This window comes from Centruroides vittatus, unplaced genomic scaffold, assembly GCF_030686945.1.
Source record: "Centruroides vittatus isolate TY-2023 unplaced genomic scaffold, ASM3068694v2 scaffold_932, whole genome shotgun sequence".
NCBI lineage: Eukaryota > Metazoa > Arthropoda > Arachnida > Scorpiones > Buthidae > Centruroides > Centruroides vittatus.
Genome location: NW_027122721.1, coordinates 729,990 through 755,372, shown reverse-complemented (window position 1 = coordinate 755,372; position 25,383 = coordinate 729,990). Strand labels below are relative to the sequence as shown.

General features: G+C 32.7%; 2 protein-coding genes across 2 annotated transcripts in view; both read left to right on the top strand.

Annotated features, from left to right (window-relative positions):
* Positions 1-25,383, top strand: part of LOC136990417 (beta-hexosaminidase subunit alpha-like) — a 376,498-nt gene that overhangs the window by 271,836 nt on the left and 79,279 nt on the right. The gene's annotated exons all lie outside the window — the stretch shown is intronic.
* On the top strand, positions 6,910-24,174 carry LOC136990443 (cadherin-like and PC-esterase domain-containing protein 1). The gene is made up of 22 exons (XM_067288829.1): positions 6,910-6,940; positions 8,980-9,159; positions 9,245-9,477; positions 10,590-10,719; positions 10,797-10,903; positions 10,977-11,136; positions 11,202-11,505; positions 11,839-12,019; positions 12,103-12,266; positions 13,448-13,697; positions 13,785-13,889; positions 15,734-15,869; positions 15,946-15,972; positions 16,064-16,253; positions 16,556-16,736; positions 19,171-19,300; positions 19,371-19,507; positions 20,591-20,811; positions 20,885-20,986; positions 21,066-21,153; positions 23,194-23,340; positions 23,719-24,174. Exons 3-22 carry the CDS (start codon positions 9,460-9,462, stop codon positions 23,872-23,874), a joined length of 2,934 nt encoding a protein of 977 aa, XP_067144930.1. The 5' UTR covers positions 6,910-6,940; positions 8,980-9,159; positions 9,245-9,459; the 3' UTR covers positions 23,875-24,174.

The following is a 25,383-nucleotide window of genomic DNA, read 5'->3' as shown; positions in this document are numbered from 1 at the left end:
ACCGTACGTTATTTATGGAGAAGATTGTTTAGCAGGTATTTGTTGGCACTTTACCGAGGTTGGCGCTAATTCGGAAGGCGCTATATCGAAGTTCGATTATGTTTATTATTTGTTTAAGTATATAAAAAAATTAAATGGGGGAAATAAATATATTTAAACCAATCTTTCGTGTCACAAAAATGCATTTCGTGATACATCTGTATTCATAAATTCAAAAATCAAGATTTGATATTCAGTAGTTTTAATTATAATTAATTAAATCTAATTAAAATTCTTATCATTATAATCCGATTAAATTACATTTCGTAGATTCAGAATCGGTTAATCTTCATCAAAAACTTGGTTTTGGTTTGTTCTTTTGTTTAAAATTAAAGAATAAAATGAATATATTTAACGTCAGATCTGGGAAGGCGGACAACTGGTAGTCGGTCGCGGTTTCGCGCCTCACCAACAGGATGGCCGCGTGGAGTTTCCCGTTTTTATTCACATTCCTAGTACCTAAATAGGAGCTAGTTTCTCATAGAACGGCCCTCCAGGAGGTACGTTTAATTTTTTTGTGCCCACCAGTATCCGTGCGGATACTGGTGGGTACAAAACCATTAAACACTAGTCACGGGTTCGCGCCTGGCCACGTGAAATTTCTCAGATTTTATTCCCTTCCCAACACCTAAATAGAATTCAGTTTCTCTCAGAAATTTCTCCAAGAGGCACTGGCAGATCTCCAAATGTTGCGTTACCTTATTTCATTAATCCAGGGAAGAAGAAGACAGAAGAATTATTCTCCTTCTTATCCAAAATAAATAAATAACAAAATTACCTTTTTATTACAAAATATACTTTTCTATATATATATATTTACAGATTTATGTACCAAAAAGAAAGAAAAGAAAAGAAGAAGAAGAAAAGAAGCCATTCCTGATGATATTCCACTGCCTCCGAACGCATCTCCAGGCCCTATTGACGAAGTTATTCTTGATTGGCGGTATTTTTTTTCCCTTTTAATATTTATATTATTTTAAAGTTTACTTAGACAGTTTTTAACCGGTGGTGTGACGTGTTTTCCCCCATCCTCTCCCGGATATTTTAAATGAGAAAGTTACATAAAGAGTACAAAAACCATGAATTGCTTGCTGTCAGTCAAGGTAAAAAGCTTCATTGTTTAGTTTTCTTCAACATTTTCTGGTTTAAGACCATTTCAATCTTATCAGTTACTTGAGAATTCTTTTCAAAGTCAATTAGGAAGAGGCGAAAAGGTTGAGATAAAAATTGAAATGATCTCTTTTCCATTTCCTGCTGTCAGTCTTGGTTTGAAAGGGAAAACGTTCTTTTTTTTTTTATCCCTATTTTTTTTTCCCCGTCCTCTTCGACCCGTCCCTTCGATAGATTTCGGTTGACACAGTATTCAAAGTATGCAAATTTTTTAAGTACACCAGATGGAAAATAAAATCATCGTGTTGAATATTATGTAAGACGGAAGAGGTTCTTTCAAAACACGATGCAAACATTTTCTTTTCCTATACTTTTTCGACCATCTTTTATTTAAATCATTTGAGTGTACCCTTTTTTTAAAAATTTATATTTATGCAAATTTTCCTCCTTCTCGGCCTTCTTCCCCCCATATTTTTTTATTTAAAAAACGGAAGAATCGATCGATGACTTAACGAAATTTCTTTATTAAAGCGCGCTCTTTTCTAATACACTTTTCGACTTTCTTAAATAAATCCGTATTAAAAATATATAAGAAAGGGATGAATTTTTTATTATAATAGCCTTTTATTATCGTAGTTACGTGGGGATTTTTTAAAGTACGGAAGACGGAAGGGGGAAAAAAATACGTATTAAAAATTGACATAAATTTGTCGGGGTTGTTTTTCTTCAAACGTTAGAGGAAAATCGTGTTCAAACTTTTCTCTTTGGTACTATAATCTAAAGATTATTTTCATTTGATGCCGAGCAATGGGGAAAGTTTTTTTCTTTCGTTAAAATTCTGTAAACGTCGCCAAGTAATACGACATCTACGATAGAACATTCGACAGCGATTGATACGAAAGGGGATGTTATGGACTGTCTCCCAACAGACACACCGTTCCATTAACGTATATTTTATTCCTGTCACGAAAAGAAAGGAAAAACTTCAGAATCGATTTAAGACATTCCTACTTTATTTCTCTCTCCATACTGCCATCTGATGCTTGTTCCCGAAACTAATCTAATTACCCCTTGTTTCCAATGGCGTAAACACTGGCGGATATTGCAACAGTTTGACATCGTTATCGTTAAATATATATATATAAATTCGAATTTAAATATGAATATTTTATGTAATTGGATGTTTTACTGATGTAATTAGATAGAAATTTATCCGGAAATCGCCCTTTTTCGTGTATTAATTTATTATAAGTAGCTATTTCTGTATGTTTTACGCCTATTTTCGTTAGTCTCGATACACTTAAAGTACGTAAATAACGTCGTTTTGAAGGGAAAGAAATTAAATTTATTAAATAAATAGAAAGCTTTTTTAATCGTTTTAAGTATAAAATCTTGTGTATTTTATCTTATTTGTTGTAGAAAATCGTACATAATGTAAACCTCTGCGTATAGAAAATAATAGGTGATGCGTATCGATGCTTGTCAGTCTAATGACGGGGATTTGTTAAGGATAAATATTGTTTAGGGATTTTTCTAACGATATATCTTTAATTCGAATCTCGAATATGAAATTTACAATTCGATTTTATAATATAAATATATATTTTAACACGTAAATATTGTACATATAACCGGGTCTAGACGGAGAGGTGTCAACAGAGTAATAGGCTTTAAACAGAAAACGCCCGAGATTTAGTTTATTTTTGTGTTTTAAATTCAATTTTTTTCTATGTATTAAATAGTGAAAAGTGCATTTTTATCCGTTTTATTGATTTTATTGGTATATTTTTATTGCTTTCGGAGGGAGATAGGGCCTGACAATTACGGCTGACCCAAGCCCCATCTCATCTCCCTCTCAGGCTGTGGTTAAGAATAAATATCGTTCAATGTTTTTATATCGATATATCTTTCGGATCTTAAACAAGATTTACGATTCGATTTTATAGTAGAATATACGCTTTAAATATATAGGCACTGTATATCAAGCAGGGATGATATCAAGGGGTTCTCTTGTATGTAAAATGCGGTACATAATTAATATAAGTAATTTTTGACAAATAAACAACAAAAATCTGCTTTTAATTATTGATTTTATTCATAAAATCTGTATAGTTTTCGAAGAGGGGTTGGTCCACAATTCTTGTGAATTAAGACTTTTTAGAGGGCCTAAACACTTAAAAAGATTTACACAGAAATGTGAACAACAATAAAACATAAAATACATTTAAAAAGTGAATCTTATAAGCCAGCAAATACTTTCATTTTGTTTTCATTTATTGTGGGGACCACAGAAAGGGATTTCAGCTGCACCATTCGCAATTTTGATTCTTATGGTCCATGGTAAATCGAGCATCGAGAAATATCTGTGGTGCCTTTTTTCTTCAATACCCTAATTTGATTAATGGTTAATCAAACCGTGGGCACGGTCAAAATATTGTTTAACTTTAAATATAAAATTTACAATTCGATTTTATAGCAGTATATACATTTTAAGTGTATAGAAACACCGTATACATAACCGATAACTCCATAGACATAGCATGAATTTTAAAACACTCGGAGGCAAGATTCGAATTTTAATGCAAGTACTTTCCTAGTAAATCCGTCATTAATTTTAGTATCATTTCTAGAATAGAAAAATATATATTCTTTTCTTTTTAATTTAACGAGCTTACGGTGTTTATCTTCATGTTAAAAAATAAAATTGTAGTTATTTTACTTCTATGTAATAGGGATTCACTTGTATTAAATATAAATTACGAGTAGATCTTGTTTAGAAAGTTTCAATCGATTCATGGAAGTTTGCATTTCGTTACAAAGAAAAAACATTATAAGTCGCTAGATGAATGGTAAAATAGAGAAATTCAGTTAAATAAAACAAAAGTAGAAAGCGTGTTTACTAATTTAAAAAGATATTTTAATTTTAAAAATATATTCTCCCCCCTTTTTTTTTAATCTGTTGATAGTAAGAAGTTACTATTTCTCCTCCGCATCTTCGGATTAGCATCATTAATGTTCAACTTAATTTATCGATTGGAGGAAGAAAAACACGAATTAAATATGAATTTTTCTTTTGAAAAAATTCTAACAACAAATAACTGAATAATAAATTAAGTTATTTAAATGGGTAGATATATATTTTTTTATAATTTTCTATGATTTTATTGATATAATGGCGCCCGCGGCGTTCTTGTTATTTATTAATAGTAGATATACAGTAAATAAATGAGTTTATTTGCTTATTATTGAGTTTAATATTTTAAAAATGTATCTTATAAGTTTATTAAATAAATACATATTTTATACTTTTATAGTTTAATATTAAAAATTAATTTTTAGTGTTCTGCTTAATGTTCTCGTTAGTTTCTGAACGTGTCGTATAGCGAGACGTCTTATTTCCTTAATTTTAATGGAATAAATCGAGATTACGTTCCCGAAAATTCAGCTTTAACCGTATAATAGTATAGAAAGAGTGTATAAAAGACATACAGTACATACATTTAGAATTTTGTACAATTATAGTAGAAAAATTATGGCGGTTGTAAAAGTGGAGTTTTAAAGCGTGCGGTCGTAAAGCGAGGATCTATTGTATATAATTATTTATAATGTTTGTGTAAGAATAGCGATAAACAAATAAATAATTAACTGTAAAACTATATAGAAATAAATTATAAATTACTTTTAAAAATAAATAAGAAATTAAATAAATTAGGTATTTAAACACATATTTTATGCAAATATGCATTTAAATATCTAATTTATTTAATTCTTATTTATTTTGTTTAAATTATATGTAAGTAATGATATATAATGATTTATTTATTTGTGATAAATAGACCAAAATGCGGTAAACCAGTGCCCGAGTGGATAAAAACCCCCGAATGCCGGCAGTTAGTCGAGGGTTCACGCCTCACCAATGGCCTGACCACGTGAAGTTTTCCGGATTTCCACGCGCTTAGCTCCTAAATAGGGGCCAGTTTCCCGCCCGGTAGGCACCCCCTTTAGCAGATCATCCAAGTGTTGCGTTGTCTTCTGTTTTTAACCAGATAAATGCCTAATCTATAATCAATGGATGCTTTAGGATACGTGAGACCATAGGTAAATGGGGGGCTTGCTAGGACCCCTTTTACTATAAATGTGCATAATATAAAACCCCCATTAAACGATACTCGAGCACTAGGCTTTAGACAGGAGCTTAAATTGACTGGGTGTAAAAGTCGCCGATGCTTACAATAAATTTTCTAATTCACAAATAGTAATTTAAGTCATCCCATTGCGGCAATTGAATCAAATGGAATGAAAGCTTTTAGATGTCGAAGGTAATGTTAATATTTCAAGTTTATAACCTAAGAAGACGGCATTAACGGAATTAACACCATATTTTTATCCCTTTAACTTTATTTTTATTTTATTAAATTATTAATTAAAATAAAGAAATATATATTTAATGAAAAGATAACACATAAAATATATATATATTTTTTTAAATAAGACATTCAATAACGCCAAATTAAGTTGGAGTAGTGGTACAGTCGACGATGATAAATGGGATTTTTCCCGGATAAAACTTAATTTAAAAGATTAAATAAGTAATAAAGTTTGAATAAACAGTACCCCGTTGTCAAATCTTATTGTAATTTTCAGTTAAAATTTCCCTTGTTTAATTGTAAGTGAAGTACGAATAAGAATCGACGATTCACTGCAATGCACGTTGATATACCGAATATTGCCATTCTCTTGTCTAACATTGACCGAGAAAAGTCCGTTTAATCAACCAAGCGGAGTTGCAGGGAATCTCCCGATGATCCTTTTAAGTAGAAGTGATCTAAAATGACAACGGTTGGTAACTATGGTAACGGGATCAGTGGGGAATATCCCTTTTGTCATCTTGCACAATGATACTCACTTTGATTTATAGGAAAAAGTGCCAATGGTTTATCGATATCGATCGCCTGTTTTGAAACAAATAAAAACTTTATATATATATATAAAAATTATTAAAATAATTTAAAATCGTGTGATTATTTTTCTAAAAGTTATATTTATATTATTACTTTTCCTTTTCCCCTCCTCAATCTCTTCTCTTAAGAGAAACGAAAACAAAACTTTGCATACTTAAAGGGATATTTGGTGAATTTTTCAGCGAAGAATTTACCAAATTTTTCTTTTCTGCTCTTTGATGCACTGATCTCCATAATGAGAAAATAATCTCTGGATGGAATTTTAAACGATGATTAACTTAATCCACTCCAAAAGTCATGAAATATGGATAGACGTCGCGTGATGCTCCCGGTTATCACTGATTTTTCATTCGCATCTCACTTTATATATATATATATATTTCTTTAAAAATTTCGCAATAATAAACTAGAGAAAATCTTTAAAAAATATATATTTTCTATTCTTACGGTATAATTTATATTTTATCGAGTAACATTAAAAGTATAGTTAATATGCAAAGCCGATATTCTCATCTTAAAAAAGAAAAAAAAAGAAAGAAATGAAGAGATTAAGCATAAGCGAAGTATGAAAGATAATAACATACATGGGAAACGTCGGTGATTCAGAGAGTGTTATGATGTAAAATAGGTGATCAGTAACCGAAGGAAACGAAAAAAGAATTGCCAATCCCTAGATTTATGGTTGTGACATGTCGACTATAGCTGGAAGCCGAAAGGCAGAAAGGAGGTCTCGTCATTTGGATGTTGTTATAATCCTTGTCTCGGTGCTTTTCTATTGACAACTTTAGCCCAGATGACAGTAACTGCAAGATGGATGCTTCGATTATGAGGTGGTGCGGATTTTCTACCGGCTTTGCCCATCACAATATTTACTAGATTCCCATCCGAGGTGCTCCTACTGCCCGATTTTATTTTGCTTTTTATTGTTTGTCTTACTCCAGGAGTGTTTGTGGAGTGCTTTCTTTATTTTTTCCTCCCTCCCTTTTTTTTTATTTTTCTTTCATTTCAAATGATAAATTTAAATAATTTATCCTTGCATTAAAGACTATAAAACTATTTTACATCATATATTTCTATAAAAAATAATAAATAACTTTAATTATTTATCTTACTCCTGTAATGTTTATGTGATGCTCTATTTGTTTCTCCTCCATCAAAGTTATAATATTAAATAACTTATCCTTATATTATAGAATATAAAACTGTATTTTATATTAAATTTCTTAAAAAAAATAATAATAATAAATTTGAATTACTTAACTTACTCCTGATGTGTTTTGTGGTGCACTTTCATTATTTTTCCTCCATTAAAGTTACAAATTTAAGAATTTCTAGAATATAAAATTATATTTTACTTGGAAAATAATGAAAAATTAAATTATTATCAATAATTAACCTTTACAGAATTTATTTATATATATATAAATGGATTTTATATGAAGAAAAAAGCATAAAATTCAGCTTGAACCTGTCAATTCTTTGTCATTCTTCTAAGCAAGAAAGAAACAAAAATTCTATATTCATATTTATGAATGGAAGGAAATTTTATTTATGATAAAATGGAAAATAACAATATCTAATTTTCTATGCAAAAATGTAAATTATTAAAAAAAGACTTAAATTAAATTATGTTAAAGTTTAAACATACAAAGATTTTTATTCAGTTAAATTGTCAAAAATAATTAAATTTATTTAATTGAAAAATTCCCTTACAATTCTATTTATTTGTAAAAATTAATTACTTACTTTGATAAATATTATTAAACTTTTTAAGGTAATAATTAATTAATTTCTCTATATTTTCAAGAAAACTTTTAGTTTAATAAATTGAGTGATTAGACAGCAAGCATTAATAAGGTTTATATTGTTCATCTCCTTGCACAGTTTTAAGCAATGTATTTACCTCATTTCTCTCTATCTTTTAAATATTATTCTGCTGTAATTTATTCAAACCACGTGCCAATGTTATTCCCTCATAAATTGTGAGGAAACACGTCAACCTGTGTAGTGTTACAACCATGCATGTGCACAGTTTAACATGTCATAAATCAGATAAATCAGGCAAAATTATTATTATTTCATTGCTTATTTAATGAGGCATAAATGCTCATTTCCTCACAGTATACATGGCTAATTTTAGTTTGATTTATCCAATGTCAATACTTTTCTCCCATAAAATATGAAAACTGTGAGGAAAAACTGGCATAAAACGGTGCAAAATTGTTATAATTTTAGTGAGGAATTATACAATATTACTTTATTAATTAGTAAATAATGTAAATAGCGTAGTTTAAGGCTCGTTTTCATCTCTAATTTTACAGTTCGAACCGTAGAGGGGGCAACCGGTTCTAGAAAATAATACCAAAAAAAAAGTATTCTTTAACACTTTCTTCACGTGTTAATACAGGAAATAGTTTCAATCACACTTTCGTCATATCCTATTCTTACGTCACAAGCTCCTGTCAAAGTAGAAACTTCTCACTATTGAGTTTTCGATTTATTTTTTCTTCCCTAAAAAAAGTAAAGAAAAAAAGGAGGAGGAGGGGGAAAAAAGGAAATTAAACAGGAAAGAAAAGATGCATTTACATTTGGGAATTTACTGATCTGTTGGTTTTGTTTATTTCCCTCAAGACTTTATTTTTAATGGATAAACTAGAGAGAGAGAGAGAGAGAGAGAGAGAAGAAAAGATGCTTCCTCCTCCGATGCGGAATTCACTTTCTATAAATTTAAACGCTTTTTTTTATATGGTAGCGAAGTAATTTAATTTTAATGAATGGTATAAATGATCAAAGTAGGAGTATGAAAGGAGAGAGAAATTGATGATAATATTTACCATATTCTTCGTAATTTTTCACTTTTTCATCCTAGATATTCGCTTTGCTTTCTTAACTTTTACGGCTTATTCCTATGTAGAGGTGTGTTTTGAGTACGATCACCAGGACAACGAGAAGCTCGACGTGGGAAGATGACAGGTGTTCCACAACGATTGTTTTCACCTGTTTCACCCCTCCGATAAGAAAGAAAAGTCTAATTTTACTCGACCCAATCGTTCGTAATTTTTGTATCTTTTCTTTTTTTTTTTCTTTTTCTTTTTCGTTTTATACTTTCCCTCCTTTCTTTCATTGTTCGGTAGAGACAAATCCCCTTCCAAGACTAAACTGCACAGGCATTATTCAATGAGGCGCAACCTTGTCTCCATCCCGAACAGGGATTGAACCCGAGACAATGCCATTCGCTAGAGACCATAATACGGTTGCGTCTCAATCAGATCGATTGCTGAGTGGTTGAGTGGCACAACACATCGGCGGACCATCGCTCAGAAGGTGCGAAGATCCGTCCCACGTTATCATGTTCAACTGTCCAATGGTAAGCACTGTTATACTCACTCTCAAACTTTTCCTTTTATAAGGGTGTTAAGCTCGCGTGCGTTGACGTAATCTCTTAATTTCCTCCCTTAATAATAATAATAATAATTTTATTTTTTTAAAAATAAAAGGGGGTGCAGTGTTGTACATTTTAAATTCTCTAATTGCTTTTTAAGTTAGCGAAGAAAATTAAATTAATCTCTGTACCCCACAGCAAGTTTACTCTGTTTGCTATTGAATTATTAAGTTTACTTCACTTAAAAAAAAGGGCCTCCTACTTCTATCATTGATCAAAGACGTGAGCGATTTTTCTAATGAGGAACAACACCTCAAAGACTCGTATTTCGGGCGAATTTTCTTTCTTTTTTTTCGATATTTAGGAATACGAAGAGGACAATCGACTGTTTCTAATTTCGCCAATAATAGATACAGACAACTGTATCAACTCTATCACATCCAATCAACTCTGACAAATCAGAAACACGTGAGAAAAAAGAAAGTCGGGGGTACACATCGGGCATACTAAACACATTATTGACGAGTTAGTCACGTTTAGAATCCGTAGAAAACGGGAATAAAATCGGATGCGGAAGAAACATTACTACAGGTGCAGTTTATAATTAAAAAGGTGTCTTATCTCCCCCGGTTTAACGTTACTTTTCGTTATTCGAGATGCCCCGCTTTATAACCAAGTAAAAAAAAAGGAGGGGAAATTGACGTAGAGAATGACGTAAAGGATTAAGAAGGGAATATCCGTAGCTCCGTATCGTCCCCCGAGGGCCCTATCTATTAGGCAACTAACTGCTTAAGTGCACTTGAATGTTCTGTTGTGTCATTGGCGCAAAAAAACACTCACTATTGTTAGACAGCTCCTGTTAAGGTTTCCAAGTATTGACTGACGTTTTACACAAAATTAGTTCGGGTTTCATCCGTTTGGTGGTGTTGCGGTTTTTTTTTTGATTGGTTGTAAGTTAAGACGGGTTCTAGTCGGATGTGTGCCATCCTACTATTCGGATTTTTAAAAAATACTTCCATTTTTTATATAAATATATTAAAAAATATATTATAAAATGTGATTTTTTAAAAATTTTATTTGAATTTTTTGTTTTACAGATGCGTCTCCGTCCATGGTTTCGAGTTCGATGTATTCGCGATTGGTTGTGCCTCGCTCTATTGTTGACGTCTCTTAGTTTGTACTTCAACCATAGAGTTTTTAATCCTCAGTATCACTCTACCTTCAGTGGTAAGAAAATAAAGACTTCTTAATCTATCTTCTTCTACAAAAAAAAACCCTCTTGCTTTATATTCCTCGCCATTTAGGTTTCGATTCTTCGACTACTTTAAAGAGGAGCATCTTAAATCAGATCGGAAATGAAAGCGGAAGTACATCCTGTATTAGAAGTCGAATTCATCGACTTCTTACCGAAGTAAATTCTTTGTAAATTGAGAATAGTTTTACCTTAATCGCTTCGTGTTTTCATTATTTATTCGCCGTTGCAGATCGAAGAGAAGACTCTAAGATTATGGAAAGAAACTAATTCCAAAATAGCACTAGTCAGGGGTCAAAGTTCGATCATCGCACGAGATTTCTCTACCTATCAATCCGTACTAGAAAATCTGGGTTTTATCGTCAAGACGTGGTCGTCCGGCAACAACTCTGGTAAGGACCATACCCGAATTTTCTGTCTTTCATCAGATAAGTCAACCTTTCTTCCTTCCTTGCAGACAATCTTCGACCTCATCTGTTGATCTGCTTCACCTTTTCCGATCCTTTAAACTGCTGGCAGAAGAGTAACAGGCAGGGTGTTAAGTTGAACAAACTCCCTTCTCTTCGCAGCAATATTTGGCAAAGAGAAGCCATTTGTTCCCTTCTTCGCAACTCTAACGTATCTTGTTACGTCCTGCCAGCTGATTACGACGTCTTTATTTCGTCTGCCACTTCTTCTAATCTCAATTGGTTAGTACAGCTCCAATCTGGAGAGAGTTGGAAGGTGTTGGAAGCATCGGACATTATCAAACAAATGGACGAGTAAGTTTACATTTTTATACTTTTACTTCTTTAATCCCTCTTTACTGTAGGTTGCATTGTTTTCTTGGGAACCCCAAGCTTACATTTTAATAAAAAACTTAATAAATTTAATACTTTTTCCATGTAAACAAAGCTTATAACAGTATAAAAATCCTTAAATTAATTTCACTTGTACTGAAAAGCATTAAAATTTTTCTATCTTCCTGCATAATTATTCACTAGTTTACATTAAAGGTTTATAAAATTTTAAGATTTAAATATAAAAGAAAATTTTATTTTGAAATAATTTATTCACATGTAGATGTGTAATGTTCAAAAATCGTAATGTGACAGATTTCGTTCCATTCGAGCCATTATACAACCTTATCCATCGTTACCTCTAACAATACTGGGGCAACCTGTAACCCTTCGAATCTACATCCTCATCACATCGACCTTCCCTCTAAGGGCATACTTACACACGCAAGGAATCGTTTACAGAAGGCATTTGGTAGGGAATAGAACTTTAAGAAAGGTAAACTTCGCTTTATTCTCTACAATTCCACGTCACACAGGTGATGTGTTTCAGATTGTTTTTCCCCCCCTCTGTTCTTGCAGATACCGAGCCAAGTATGGAACATGAATCAGTTCTGGAACCATCTAAGGATTAAAAATGGCGATCATTCCGTCAGATTAGCTATAAGAAGATTGTTTGGTGTTCTGGTTCAGATTTTATTATCCCTAGAGACCCTGCTTTCTACCGAAGATAATGCGCAGAGAAGGCGAGATTTTTACTTTAAAAATAATACCGTCATTTGCATATCAATTTTATTACTTGAAACACTATAAAATTTTCAATAGAAGCGTGAATTTATATATAAAATTTTCATTCTAAAATGTTATTCCTCCTTCTTAATCAATTTTCATAAGAATTGTAAATCAGTTTTTAAGTAGAGGATTGGTTTAAATATTCTAAATTGACTAATTTATAATCACGATACTTGCGTTAATTTTATTCGGAATATATCGGCCCTACTATTTATTTTTTTAATTTAATATACAGATTTTTAGAAATTTATCTCTTAACGTCAATAAGTAAAAATACTTAAAAGCATTACAATCCCCCGCTTTACGACTGATTTAAACTTCGTAGTATGACTGTACTTCTATTTTTTTTAGGTATTACGTAGTTAAAACTGTGTTTTATTATAGTAGACTCCTACTTTACAAATCCCCGCTTCTATTTAAATGTGCTGTTAATTAAATAAAATATAATTGGTCACCTCGTTTCCGGGAACATAATGATAATTTACAACGCAAACTTACACGGCTCTCGCTTTACGACGGCTTTTCACCAACCAATTAAGACGTAAAATCGGGGTCCTGCTTTACTTTACAAACTATATAATTCGAGATTTTAAATACGAAAACAGTTCTCCAGCGATTTTATTATTAACTTACAACACCTCTGGCTAAGAGCACTTCCATTCTTTAACAATTGATTCCCTCAAGTTTTGAAAGTGTTTAATGTAAATATTTTTCAAAACTTTCCATAACAATACGACCTACAACAATTATTCGGTGTAATTATCTAAATATATTACACTATAAATTAAAAAATACGCCACTACGAAGCCACGAGTAAGCGTAAACAATACCTCACACAACTTAAACACCACCAATTAACGCTTAAACTTAACCTATGGGCAAAAAGAGAAAAAAAAAGGAAATTGCCTAGGGCCCCGCTAGCGGGGGGCCCAAACCAAACTTTTATAAGAAAATTTCCTCCTCGTAAAAATTCCCTCGAAGAAAGAAAACGTCGTACAGGTACACGGGGACCCCTAATTTATCAGGCCCTAATTTTGCCAGGGCCTGACGAAGCCGTAACTGCTTAAACTTTTATTAATTAAAGTACATTAAGAGTCAATTATCCATCCTCTAATCGTGTTAATTGTTACGTATAACGGCGTTACAGGTGTCAACAATGCTTCCAATTGTTAGGATTCGACATCCTGTTCGACGTATCCCTGCACCCATACGTAGTAGAGGTGAACGGGCAGCCAGATATGAGGCATACAGACAACGTCATGACCAATAACATCAAAAGGGGTGTAGTTAGTGACACCACGAACTTAGTATTCGCCGTAGATTCGGTCAGCGATCGAGTTACAGAAGCATTAATGAGATTAGATCCGGAAGCAATTGGAATTCTGGTAAGTCCGTTTCTTTGCTTATCAAGTATCAACGAACGTGAGGGATGATGATGACGATGATGATGATTAATTTTCTCTTTCAATCAGGGCATTAACTGTCGGGTTAATCACGAATTTTGCTTGAGTTATACCGATTTAAATCTCTTACTGGATACCCAAAGAGAATATTTGAATAGAGGAGGATTTATTCAGGTCTGTAATCCGCTTTAACATTATAAATCATTTTTAAAATGGCTTCTATATTGTATTTTTCACATTATATATCTTTAAGTTATAGTTTATAAGGTAAACAACCCTATAATTAATCTAGAATCTAGGAAATTCTCTACAATAAATTCAAAATCTTTAGTCTTGCCTCAGATGAAATTTTGGATGTATTTTTTCCCTGTTTTTGTCGGAATTTATTTGCCTTCTCGACAGTTTTCTTGTATAACATTTGCATTTTTTAAAGATGATTTATGTAGATCCATGCAAATTTATAAGGACCGATTCACTTATAAACGAGAAAGGGTTATGAAAAATTCTTAAAAATATAATTACATTTCATATAATTTAATACAAACTTTTCTAAAGTCGAATGTAAAAATTTTACGTATGAATTTTACTTTTAAAAATAATATAAAATTCGAGATTTAATATAGAAAAAAGTTTTTCTACACATTAAATTAATAAAACAAAGCACTTTAACGTCGAGCCGTGAAAGGTTATAAACGAAGATACTAAAATTAGAAATTAATTTGTATATTAGAATGTATTATTATAAAACCCGTAAACATGGTGGAAATTCCTAGATATATCTATTATAAAATGAAAGAATTATTACACATGATTAATCATGGAAACGGATAATCCGATCATGTATAATCGAGATTCCATTTGCTCTTGCACACGAGATTTAACACCGATTTTTCTCCTCTCCTACCTTTATTATTATTATTATTTTCTTTTTAACGCACGATTTTCGCATCCGAACAGCGAGTGAATACATTAACTATACCCAACGACTTTTTAGTGATAAATCGTAATACGGGGGGGTGGCCTAAAGAATTGCCGTCCTGTTAGCTTGTCCTTTCTTTCAAACACGTTTTAATTAATCGATTCGTTGGGCCTCGAGTCGTGACTTTACACGTATTGTTATTTAGTGGAAGTTACTTCGCATTTTAGCCCCTTATAAATAGAATTTAATGTATTATTATTTCTATTTAGGACTCTTAAGCCGAGAGGTCCCAGCCGAGTAGTTAAATTTTCTTATAGTATTGAGAATAAACGTAGGAAAATGCGATTACTGAAGTGGAATGACTACATTTATCCACAAATTTTCAATTAAAAATGAATGATTTAATGTTTAAAAGTCTTTAAAATTTTCAAATAAATTTAATTAATTTAATTTATAATTATCATTAAAAATACCAAAAAAAAAAATGTCTTTATTCTTCGCCGATATTTCAATTATTTTACAATATTTTTGCTTCGTTCTTTGCAATAATCGCTCGTCTAAAATGCCATTTCGAATTCTCTTTGTATTCTAATTATCGGGATGATTGTAACGAAAATTCTTATTTTTATATCAATTAATTCTGTTTAATTTTAGTTATAAATGACGAGAAATATTATTAATTAAATTCATGTTTTTTCTTTTTCCTTAATTTAATTAATAGAAATAACATAAATCGCTACTTCGTGTCTCTTGTTTCTGTATGGAACAATTATTTTTCGAGTTATAAACGAATTTTAACTAGAAACTTTTATAATTTGGTGGAGTTTCAATGGTTTATTTCACTTCTAAATTTTCATTTGTATGGATCCTTGACGTAACCGAGGGAGCTAAAAGTTACAATTGTTGTAACATAGTACTGAATATTGATGCAAATTGTAAGCTTGCTTTAATAAAACAAAGCAAACACCACTGTAGTTTAGTGTTTACTCGATTAATCCCTGGCTGTGCTACTGGCATAAATCTATAAAAACAATTTCTAATAATGAAGAAAAATGTACGCTAATTATCATTTTAAATACGTTGTTATTTTATAATACAGCTATATCCATCTAGCAGTTCGACCAACGATTCTTTCTTGATGAATGTGCTCTTAAGGATGAAAGATGTCTCGCTTAAGAATCAAAAATCGGAGGATCAATGGATTAATCGTAAAGAATCTACAATTAATTCAGAAGGTATTGCTGTAATTTTACATTTTTTTTAATAATCCTTGCTACGTTTTAATAACGGATATCTGCTTTAATTTTACAGATTACAGGATGTCTAGATGCAGTGAAGGTGAGTCGCGAGCACAGAAAACAGATTAACAGAAAAAACTCGAATGGAGTTTTTTCTGTTAATTTTTAATTAATTTAATAAATAATTTCAGATCCTTCGACGAAGCCTTACATATCGGACATACAAACGTTGCCATATCTCGAATTCCATCCGCCATTTTCACCTTACTATACGGATTATGTGGCTAATGTCACTTACGATCAACTAATCTTAAGAATTTCGGCTTCGTGCCAGTTCTGTCGTTGCGAAGTTCGATTAGATGAGAAAGATGGGCCTGCCAGGTATCTTAATTTAAGTCTAGAACAGTGGCGCGTTATCTTAAGGGCGATTGTTTGGGGCCCTGACCAACAGTGGGCCCCCAAATCAATCTTTTATTATAGATCGTCGGCGTGGCACAAGCAATCGAACATATCGGGAAATTTCCCGAAGAAAAACGTCTGAAGTCAACACTCTAGGTGGGACCCCCTAATTCAAATTCGCCTGGGCCCCGTGAAGATGTAACGCGCCACTGGTTCCAGAATTGCCCGAGATCTTATTTATATTGAATTATGCTGAGTGTGTTCTTATATGTTTCATTGTTTAGTGCTACAAATTACACTTTAGGGGTGGGAGAAAATAAAATATATCTTCTAGTGATCGACATTAGCCATAGTAAGCCTTGGTTGGTTAGCACCTATACCCTTACTGTCTACAGGCTGCCTTTAGTACACGGCGAAGCTCCCTTTGATCCTTCAGAGAGTCATCAAGTTTGCAGTTTAATTCAGGTAAAGATTATTAAAATATTTAAATTATGTTTATGTATTATAATATTGTTTAATATTAGGCAAACTATGGCACACTTCATCCCCTTGGCACATTTCCCGACAGTCGTGAAGTAAATACCCTATCATAGGCCCGTTAACTAAAGTAGATTTTCCCGTAATATGTGATCATTTAGGGTTATAAAATATAAAATTAAGTGAAAAATGTTTGTATAATTAGCTTATGAATGGATCTCTTGATGACAATAAAGTGTTATCACTTCATTACATTTTATGGCATTCACAGATTATGCTTTGGATTTTGTCACTTCTGATAATATTAATCATTGTCATCAGTTTTATTCCTCTTTTAATCACGATATATAGTTCCTGGATGATATAATTATGTAGACACATTTTACAAAACGTAACAGTTTACTAACAAAATAAATAGAGCTCATAGGTCTGCACATAAATAGATTTAAAGAACCCCCTATATAACGCTGTCTGGAAAGATATTTAGCGGTCCAAATTCTACGATATAGTGACATTTTAGAAATGTAGAAGACATTTCTGTAAAAATAAAGTAGTACCAAAACTCAATACTATGGAACTTTTGGCGCTGCAAGCAACAAACATTTTATTTATACAGAGACAGGGGATAATGCTCGATGAGAATCTGGAGGTGTAAAACGTGAAGTCCACGAACGACGATTGTGATTGCGTGTCAATGCTGCACACGATAGGTACGATTAAAAAGGCCCTCTTAGTGCCTGCACAGGTTGGTCCAAGCTCCCACAATGGGGCAGAATGGGTTCGAATAATAGTCCAGTTAATCCAGTGCCAGAACTAAACACATTGTGATTAGACTCGGTTTTCCGTCAGTGCAACAATATGGCTGCTCCCACGTGTTATCGATTTCGTTACGAAGAAGCACGCCCTATATCGTTCAGTAACTCTTTCCTCTATGACGTCATTTACTAAGCACCGAAAGAATTGATACTGACACCCACGTTCATTTACCAAACTCGTCGCGGTGAATACGAGTTCAGTAAATAATTTTACTAGATGACAAGCAGTTAAAACTTGCCAAAACTTTTACATCGCTATGAAGTATGCAATTGTCAGGATTGTTAGGGATGAGGCAACGCAACACATACAACGGATGCTTCCCAGAAAGACTTTCTATGGAAAACTGGTCCCTATTTAGGTGTTAATTAATACAACCGGATAAGTAAACCAATTACATTGGTCGTTTCAATTTTAAGACTAGAAAATATCATTTTTAGACGTATTAAGGTTTGGAACAGTTCGTGTATTAAATTTTATGGTGTTAACAACAGTTACGTGCTTAAAAAATCGTCACAATTAACCAATATTGCGACTTGTGTTGTATACTAAGTGTTGTAAATCATATAAAATAGGTCTGTTTGTAACGTTATACTCCTTTGTGTTTTTGTGTGTTTGTTATGTAGATAAAGCTGGAGAAAAACTATTCAAATAAAATTTTCTTTCGGAAAACCTTTATTGAAATGTTTTTTGAATTTAAAAATACTTTTTAAAGTATTTTTCTTTATTTTTATTATTCATTTTTCTTTTCTTCTCTTCATTAAATTGAGTGACTGTGTATAATTTTGAATTTATAATTATAAAATATCTTAATACTTAATACAATTACTAATATTTCTATTCACAGCTATTCCCATTTTTGATCCGTAATAGAGAAAATTATGGTTGTCCATGCTGGTGCCATGCATTTAACGAATTAATCAATAGTAGATATTTCTATGTTGCCATAAAATACTTCAGATAAGTTACAGCGTGTCCATAAATCACGCACCATAGATAAAATAGATTATGTGATTGCAGGCCTATTGCAGAGATTCAGATGATTCATTCCGAGCACTTTTCATGGCCTGACGTGGTCTTCTGTTCGTAGACGAGTGATCCCACAGGTAAAAATCCAGGCCTACCATTAGAATGATTTCTATGGCGTCAAACGGGGAAAACCCATAATATTGGTGTGTGACTTATGGTTATGGGATACCTTGTAGCTGATTTTCTTAGAATTAGAGTCATTAACGGGCAAATCGAAGCAAACCATTGGCTAAATTTACCGTTATGATATAAATATACATTAAATCGCACTCATATTACATTAATAAAGGCAGATATTTTTAATTGTATGCAACACGTTCCGCCGTGAAGAGGTGCCAACCGAAGGACTTTCTATGGAAAACTGGCGCCTATTTAGGGCCGCGGAGGGATGCTTCTAAAAAGGACTTTCTGAAGAAAACTGACCCCAATTTAGGTGCTATATGCGTGAAGGAAATCTGCAAAACTCCACGTGAAAGGCGCAAACCCACGACCAACTACCAGTGTTCAGTGGTTTAATCCACTCGATTATTGGTGGGTTAATGTTTAATGTACGTAATTTCATTAATAATTTTATTTTAAGGAATGCGAAATGAGAATATCTCAAGAGGAAAGATGCGGTATACAAAAAGATAGAAGTCAATATCAAGACTGGATAGCATATATGGCCGATGTCGCCATTTTGCCCCTTTGTAAAGAAGGAGATGCGCCAGGTAAGCCGATTAAATTTTAAAATTAATTTTAGATTTATTTATGTAAATAAGTTTTAAATCAAATTTTCAGGGCGGTGGGTCCTTCCGTGTAAAAAATGCCACGTCAGAAAGACGTGTTATTGGCGTGAAGCAGTATGGCAACCTTACAATTGCCGACACGCTTTGTTTTCGAGAACGTCCCTTTCCAAATGTTTGGCAAGAAAAAAGGTAAAATAAATGTGTAGTTAAGAAATAATTAATGTAGATAATTCGGACGAGTGGTTGGCACGTTAAATATTTGTACAGCGGAATCCAGTACAGCACTGAGATACGTTCTTCGTTATAGTAAATCGCTTTATCGAGACATACATTACCAAAGGATTTTACGCCAGTTTAAACCGTGGTCTAAAAGCTGAAGAAGAAAACGTTTACCTCCGGACGACAAAATTCGTATACTGTATGAGTTCTAGTCGCAAATTTCCGTCGCGTTATACGGGAGTTCACTGTATTTAAATAATTATAATGCATTGAGAAAAGGAAAAAGTTGGATTACAAATATGGAGTCATATCTCTCTCCTAAGCCATAAAAATTTGGATTACAATAAAACCTGTGTAAACCGGAATGTTACTAACCTTTCAAACATCTTCTTAAATTTAAGATGTATAATTTAAGCAGAGACTTCTTTAGGACTTTAGCCGTTAGAATGCCCCGAAGAGAATTATCACATATAAAGACTAGACTTTGGGAACTTATATAGAATTCATTGACAATATAACATAATGGAGAGCCAGAATATAATATAATATATCCTGTGGATATCTTTGTTGCCGTTGCTAGTTTACGTTACTAAAAATACAGTGTTAATTATGTAATATTATAACGAAGTGTTCGATAAAGTAAAACAGTTTTTACAGCCTTTTATACAGCCATAATATGAAATTTGTAGTCTACGAGTCGTAAAAACGGTCTAACAGCGACTGTCTCGATTGTAATAGGATCAGTCAGATCAACTTGGTTAAAATTAAATCGTTAATTCTCGAGATTAACGAAGGACAGACAGCCAGACGGGTCTGAAATTTGAAAATTGAAGCTCAATAAAGACTTTATAATATCTCCAAAGCGCTGTTTTATGCAGCTCTCACCGAGACACTGATGCATTATAGCCTATATATGTATATTTCTTCTAGAAAACAAATCCTTAAATTTCTCTGCAACTCATCCTCGATATAGCGCAGAATAATTGTAAATTAAAGTTCTTATACGAGTTGAAACGTATAAAATATTTAATGGTGTATTATTTATTAATGCAGCTCCTCTTTATCGGAGACTCTACCAATCGTGGGATGATGCATTATTTAATGGAACGTGTTAATGGAAGTTTAATGGAATGGGATAAAACACACGACATTCGCATAGTATCCAATTTGAACGAAGATAAAACATCAGTAGCATTCGCTTACTATCCGCAATTCTGGTTATCCAGCGATCAACGCCCGGTTTTCGATAAAGCTCTATATCAATTGATTCAAAGGTAAACGTTCTCCGTGACAATTTATTATCGTGTATAATATAATTATACATCCTAATGTAACGATTATCCATAGATCTCGGCCTCTGGATAACACTAGCGATACTATATTGATAGTCGGAGGAGTGCAATGGCTGGCCACTCAACATTTATTGATGCTTCTTCGAGTTCTCAAAGTGTAAATGTTAATTTTTTCCGTTTATTTTATAAATATTCCTTATAAATAATTAAATCTTGATTTATTTATTTGTTTAAAGTGAAAAATTAAACGGTATTCAGCTAGTGTTGAAGACGTTAGGATCTGGTTTTCATCAAGCCGTGGATGGTGTTCATAGCTTGTCGGTGGTAAGGAGTTAATTAAGTTTAAATTTAGTTTAATTTATAATTTAAAAGTGTGCGGTGTTTAAATAATAATGACTTTTAAATTGAATAACATAACAGTTATTATAATTTACCCAATACTTTATCTTATAAATATATGAATTTACGTTATTGTTATAAAATCAAGCTCATAGTTGATCAATTCTAATTTGGTCCCCTTTATAAGGAAATTATGGGGACCAAGTTAAAGGTGCAAATCTATATTTACCTTGTATTACTGTGCATTTAGCCTCTAGTGCTGTAGAAAGCTCTTAGATGTTATATATATATATATATATATATATATATATATATACGTAGGCCTACTGTACAGTATATACGTGTACACATAACATTCCATCCCCTAATTACGATTTCATTTACTTCTTTCTGTGTCAAGATGCACCCCTCAACTCTTTCTGGCATCGAGAAGGCTCTCGAGGGTGTTTTAACGTGGTAATCAGAGCTGCCAAAAAGTATAGAGGGCCCGAAATATCCTTACAGACAAAGCAGAGTCGTGCAATAGATAGCGTGTCATCCAAACCCACCAAGATTTGATAGGAGGCCCTCTTAATGTTTTCTCAATGCTCTTAATGCCTCGAAAGGAGGCCCCCTCTACAAAATTAAAACTTATTTTATGATTGAGAGTAACTTTCTCTGTGAAATGTATGATTCTGTGAGGATTCATATTAAAAAATTCGTGAATTTTACAGATTTCAAATTGTTGCACTTACATAAAATGAAATGTGTTTTTCTTATTCGAAGCGTTAGAAATAATAGAAAATTCATTTTAAAGCCTACAAAACAATTATTTCCTTCTATAATCGCGGGTTCTTATCGGAGATCCGACAAAAATGAGAAAGTTAACGAAAGAAATAATTGCTTTTTACATGAATGACACTGCATGGATTTGTATATAAATCTTTCATACAGGCTGATAGTTCAGATGGGCTCGAGTCAGTCACGAATGTGGGGGCTCATCCCCTCCGAAAGCCATAAAACACGCGAATTAAATCAATAAAACAAATAAAAACAGACTTTTTCATCACTTATCCAAAGAAATTTTGATTTACATCATTTTTATGTCGCGTGTTCTACATAAAAGACCGAATCCTACGGGCCCTTTATTAATTTTAACTTTATAATCACTCACATATACAGGTAACCTGAATGATATCTACATATAGGTCTGTTTTTTGTGTAATTTAAATCAGGTCTTTTTCATTTATTATTACTTGGTAGACTAAAGGCCTCATATGTTATAGCTCAGAGCCATAACAAATCTGTCTGGTCCTGTATATAAATCAGATCTTCGACGTAGGGGCTGTGTTGATCTTTATTCTTTTACATGAGATTAATAAGGAGGGGCAAACTCGAGTTACTTCCATGGTGTGAATCTACATTCAGCGTAAGGGTATGAGTTTGAAAGAATGCCCTCTTAATGTTCTTAGACAGCTTAATGCCTTGAAAGGAGGCCCCATACAGATCGAAGTCTGGATGCATTCTTTCTCCTTACTCAGATGCTTCAGGATAAACAAAGATCAAGTTAGCTTTATGGTTCCAGGCTTATGGGGTACCCTAAACACTATACAAACATAATAAATAGAAACTAACAGCCAACATTTACTTTATACCGTAAAAATGCTACTTTTGGCACCCCTCTTACTCCACAGTTCTTGACATTTATACCCGATATAACGCATCGATCATGATGCACGTTTGCTATGCCAAACAACAATTATTCTATTGCCAAATATTCTATTGATAGAAACTGTCTACTTGTAAACTTATAACACGAAACTTATTCTTTACGTTACAACAAATATTAATAATGATTAATGCGGTATATCTGATAGGAATTTGTTTATATATTCCTAATTTTAAATTAATAATTCGACTTTAAAAGCTGCTATTAATTAATATTTAGCGAGTGTAACGTTACTTAAATGCAATAAATAAATCATAAATGGATAAATTATCAGAGAAATCTTTAAAAATAAAAGTTAATTCATTAAATTTTTGTAGAACGAGCATCAAAAATTGCTCCAACATAATCTTGGAATGGCGAATTTCGCCAAACATTACGGATTTGAAGTCATCGACACCTTCAATATAACAGTAGCACGTTATAAGGATTTCCTTCAAGGAAAATGCGCCTGCCATTTTCACAGGGTACCAATTACTTATTCATTTATACATAAAAAAAAGGGTGGCCCAAATGCCATTTAACCGCGCCAATCTCTGGAGCAAACTCTCAAAGGGTTATTTATCGTTTAATCTGTTAAAGCCAGTGGCGCGTTATAGCTTCGTGGGGCCCAGGCCAATTCGAATTGCGGGCCTCCATCTACAGCGGAAATATTTTCTTATAAAAGATTAATTTGGGGCCCGCTATTGGTGGGGATGCCAGGAAATTTCCCTTTTTTGCCCCGTAGGATAACGCTCTACCGTTATACTTTGAATGGACGGTAGCGTTACTCTTTCGTAATGGTCAACGGGCCACCCTTACTTGAAATTTTAATTGAAAAATCCTTAATATACGCGTTACTACAGGTAATCAAAGTTCCTTATCCAGAATCAATATGGAAGAAGCATCAGTCGAAGTCACGTCCTAATCCAAGATACCACGTGGAAGGATCAATCAATGCAATTTACAGCGAGATCCTGTTGAGTCGTATATGTAAGGACTACATTTCTGACGTCAGCTGATTGGCCCTTAACTATTTTATCCGTGTTTATCCGCTTAAATATTGTATATAATGTAAAACTTTGTATTTATTATATTGTGCCTTCGACAGATATTCAGTTATTCGCATGAGGATAAATTAAGATTTCCATTAAATTCGGCGGAAAATTACGTTTCTATTTGCATATTTACAAAATATAATTTGAAAATAATATTTTCCAGAGCAATAAAACGGAAAAAAAAATCTATACGTATTTTTGTTTTGTATTAATGTAGAATAGTGCAAAATCTACGAGATGTAAATGATGTCTTTTTATGTAAAAAAAAAAAAATGGAGGGAACATAAAAATAAAATGATAAACTATTAATATGTCGTGTCGGGGTGGTTGTATTCCTTTATGTGTTTGGAGGATGGGCATGATGTTGTGTCAAGTAGGTATTTGCTAGAAATCGGCAAACTGTCATTCCAATATGGCGATATTATCTACAAGATGCTTCTATCAATGTGTCGGAAACGTTGACAAAACTGATCGAAACATTATCGAGCGTTAACGTGCGGATTACCAAGAATTTAAAGATTAGAAAAGAAAACTACAAGTTCAAATTTTATCGTAAGAAAAAAACTGTAGTTTGTGAAGAGCAAACTTGCAGCTTTATGTTTGTATGCACAGTACGTATGTATATATGCGCAATACGACACACGGGTGAGTGAACTGTCGAAAGGTTTGTCTTTCGGGGTGCATAGGGCTCGCTTTCTAAGGAAAACTGGTTTTTATTTAGGTGTTAATTAGTATGGAAAACCGGCCTCTGGGTGTTCAAATCGTGAAGAAAACTTCAAGTGGCGAGGACTAACTACCAGTATGTTGAGTAGTTTTATCCACCCGGCGGGCCGTTTGCAGCTTTAATCTGCACAGATGTATGAAGGTTAAAGGTGCAAACTTGCAGCTTCAATCTGCATCAATTGATGCTGATACTTTGTATGCAAGAATGTTTTGTAGTGGGTATTACAAATACAAAACATCATCATCATCAATTGATGTAGATAAAAACTGCAAGTTTGCACTTAATTCTGTTTTGTTAAAAATGATTTTATTGTGTTTCCTATGTTCACTATATATTCTACGTTAATATGTTTACTATGTTTCCAAAATTAACTATATTAACAGACTTTTAAACACTACGAACTAAACGAACAATAATATTGTTAAATATATTGTATATTACCGTTACACAATTAACGATGGTGCCAAATATTTATAACTGTTTGACAATTTCCGATGAATTTAGAAGAATAATTCATCAAAAAATGAATAAATTACTTTAAAATATTCATTAGAAAGTATTTTAAAGCCTTGTTGAAGTATTTATAGACGTTATGACGTTTACAGAAGTCGACATTACTGGAAAATATATACATAACAGAACATCTTACGTATAAAGTATTATTTAAAATCAATATTTAATATATATTTTTCCATCGATTAGGTTGATTCCTCGAACTCGAACGAAGAGAAAAATTGACTTTAATATTT

Coding starts and splice junctions, on each gene's coding strand:
- LOC136990443 (XM_067288829.1), top strand. Junction 10,720..10,796: donor GTATCACTCTACCTTCAGTG/GTAAGAAAATAA, acceptor CTCGCCATTTAG/GTTTCGATTCTTCGACTACT. Junction 19,508..20,590: donor AATGTTTGGCAAGAAAAAAG/GTAAAATAAATG, acceptor TTATTAATGCAG/CTCCTCTTTATCGGAGACTC.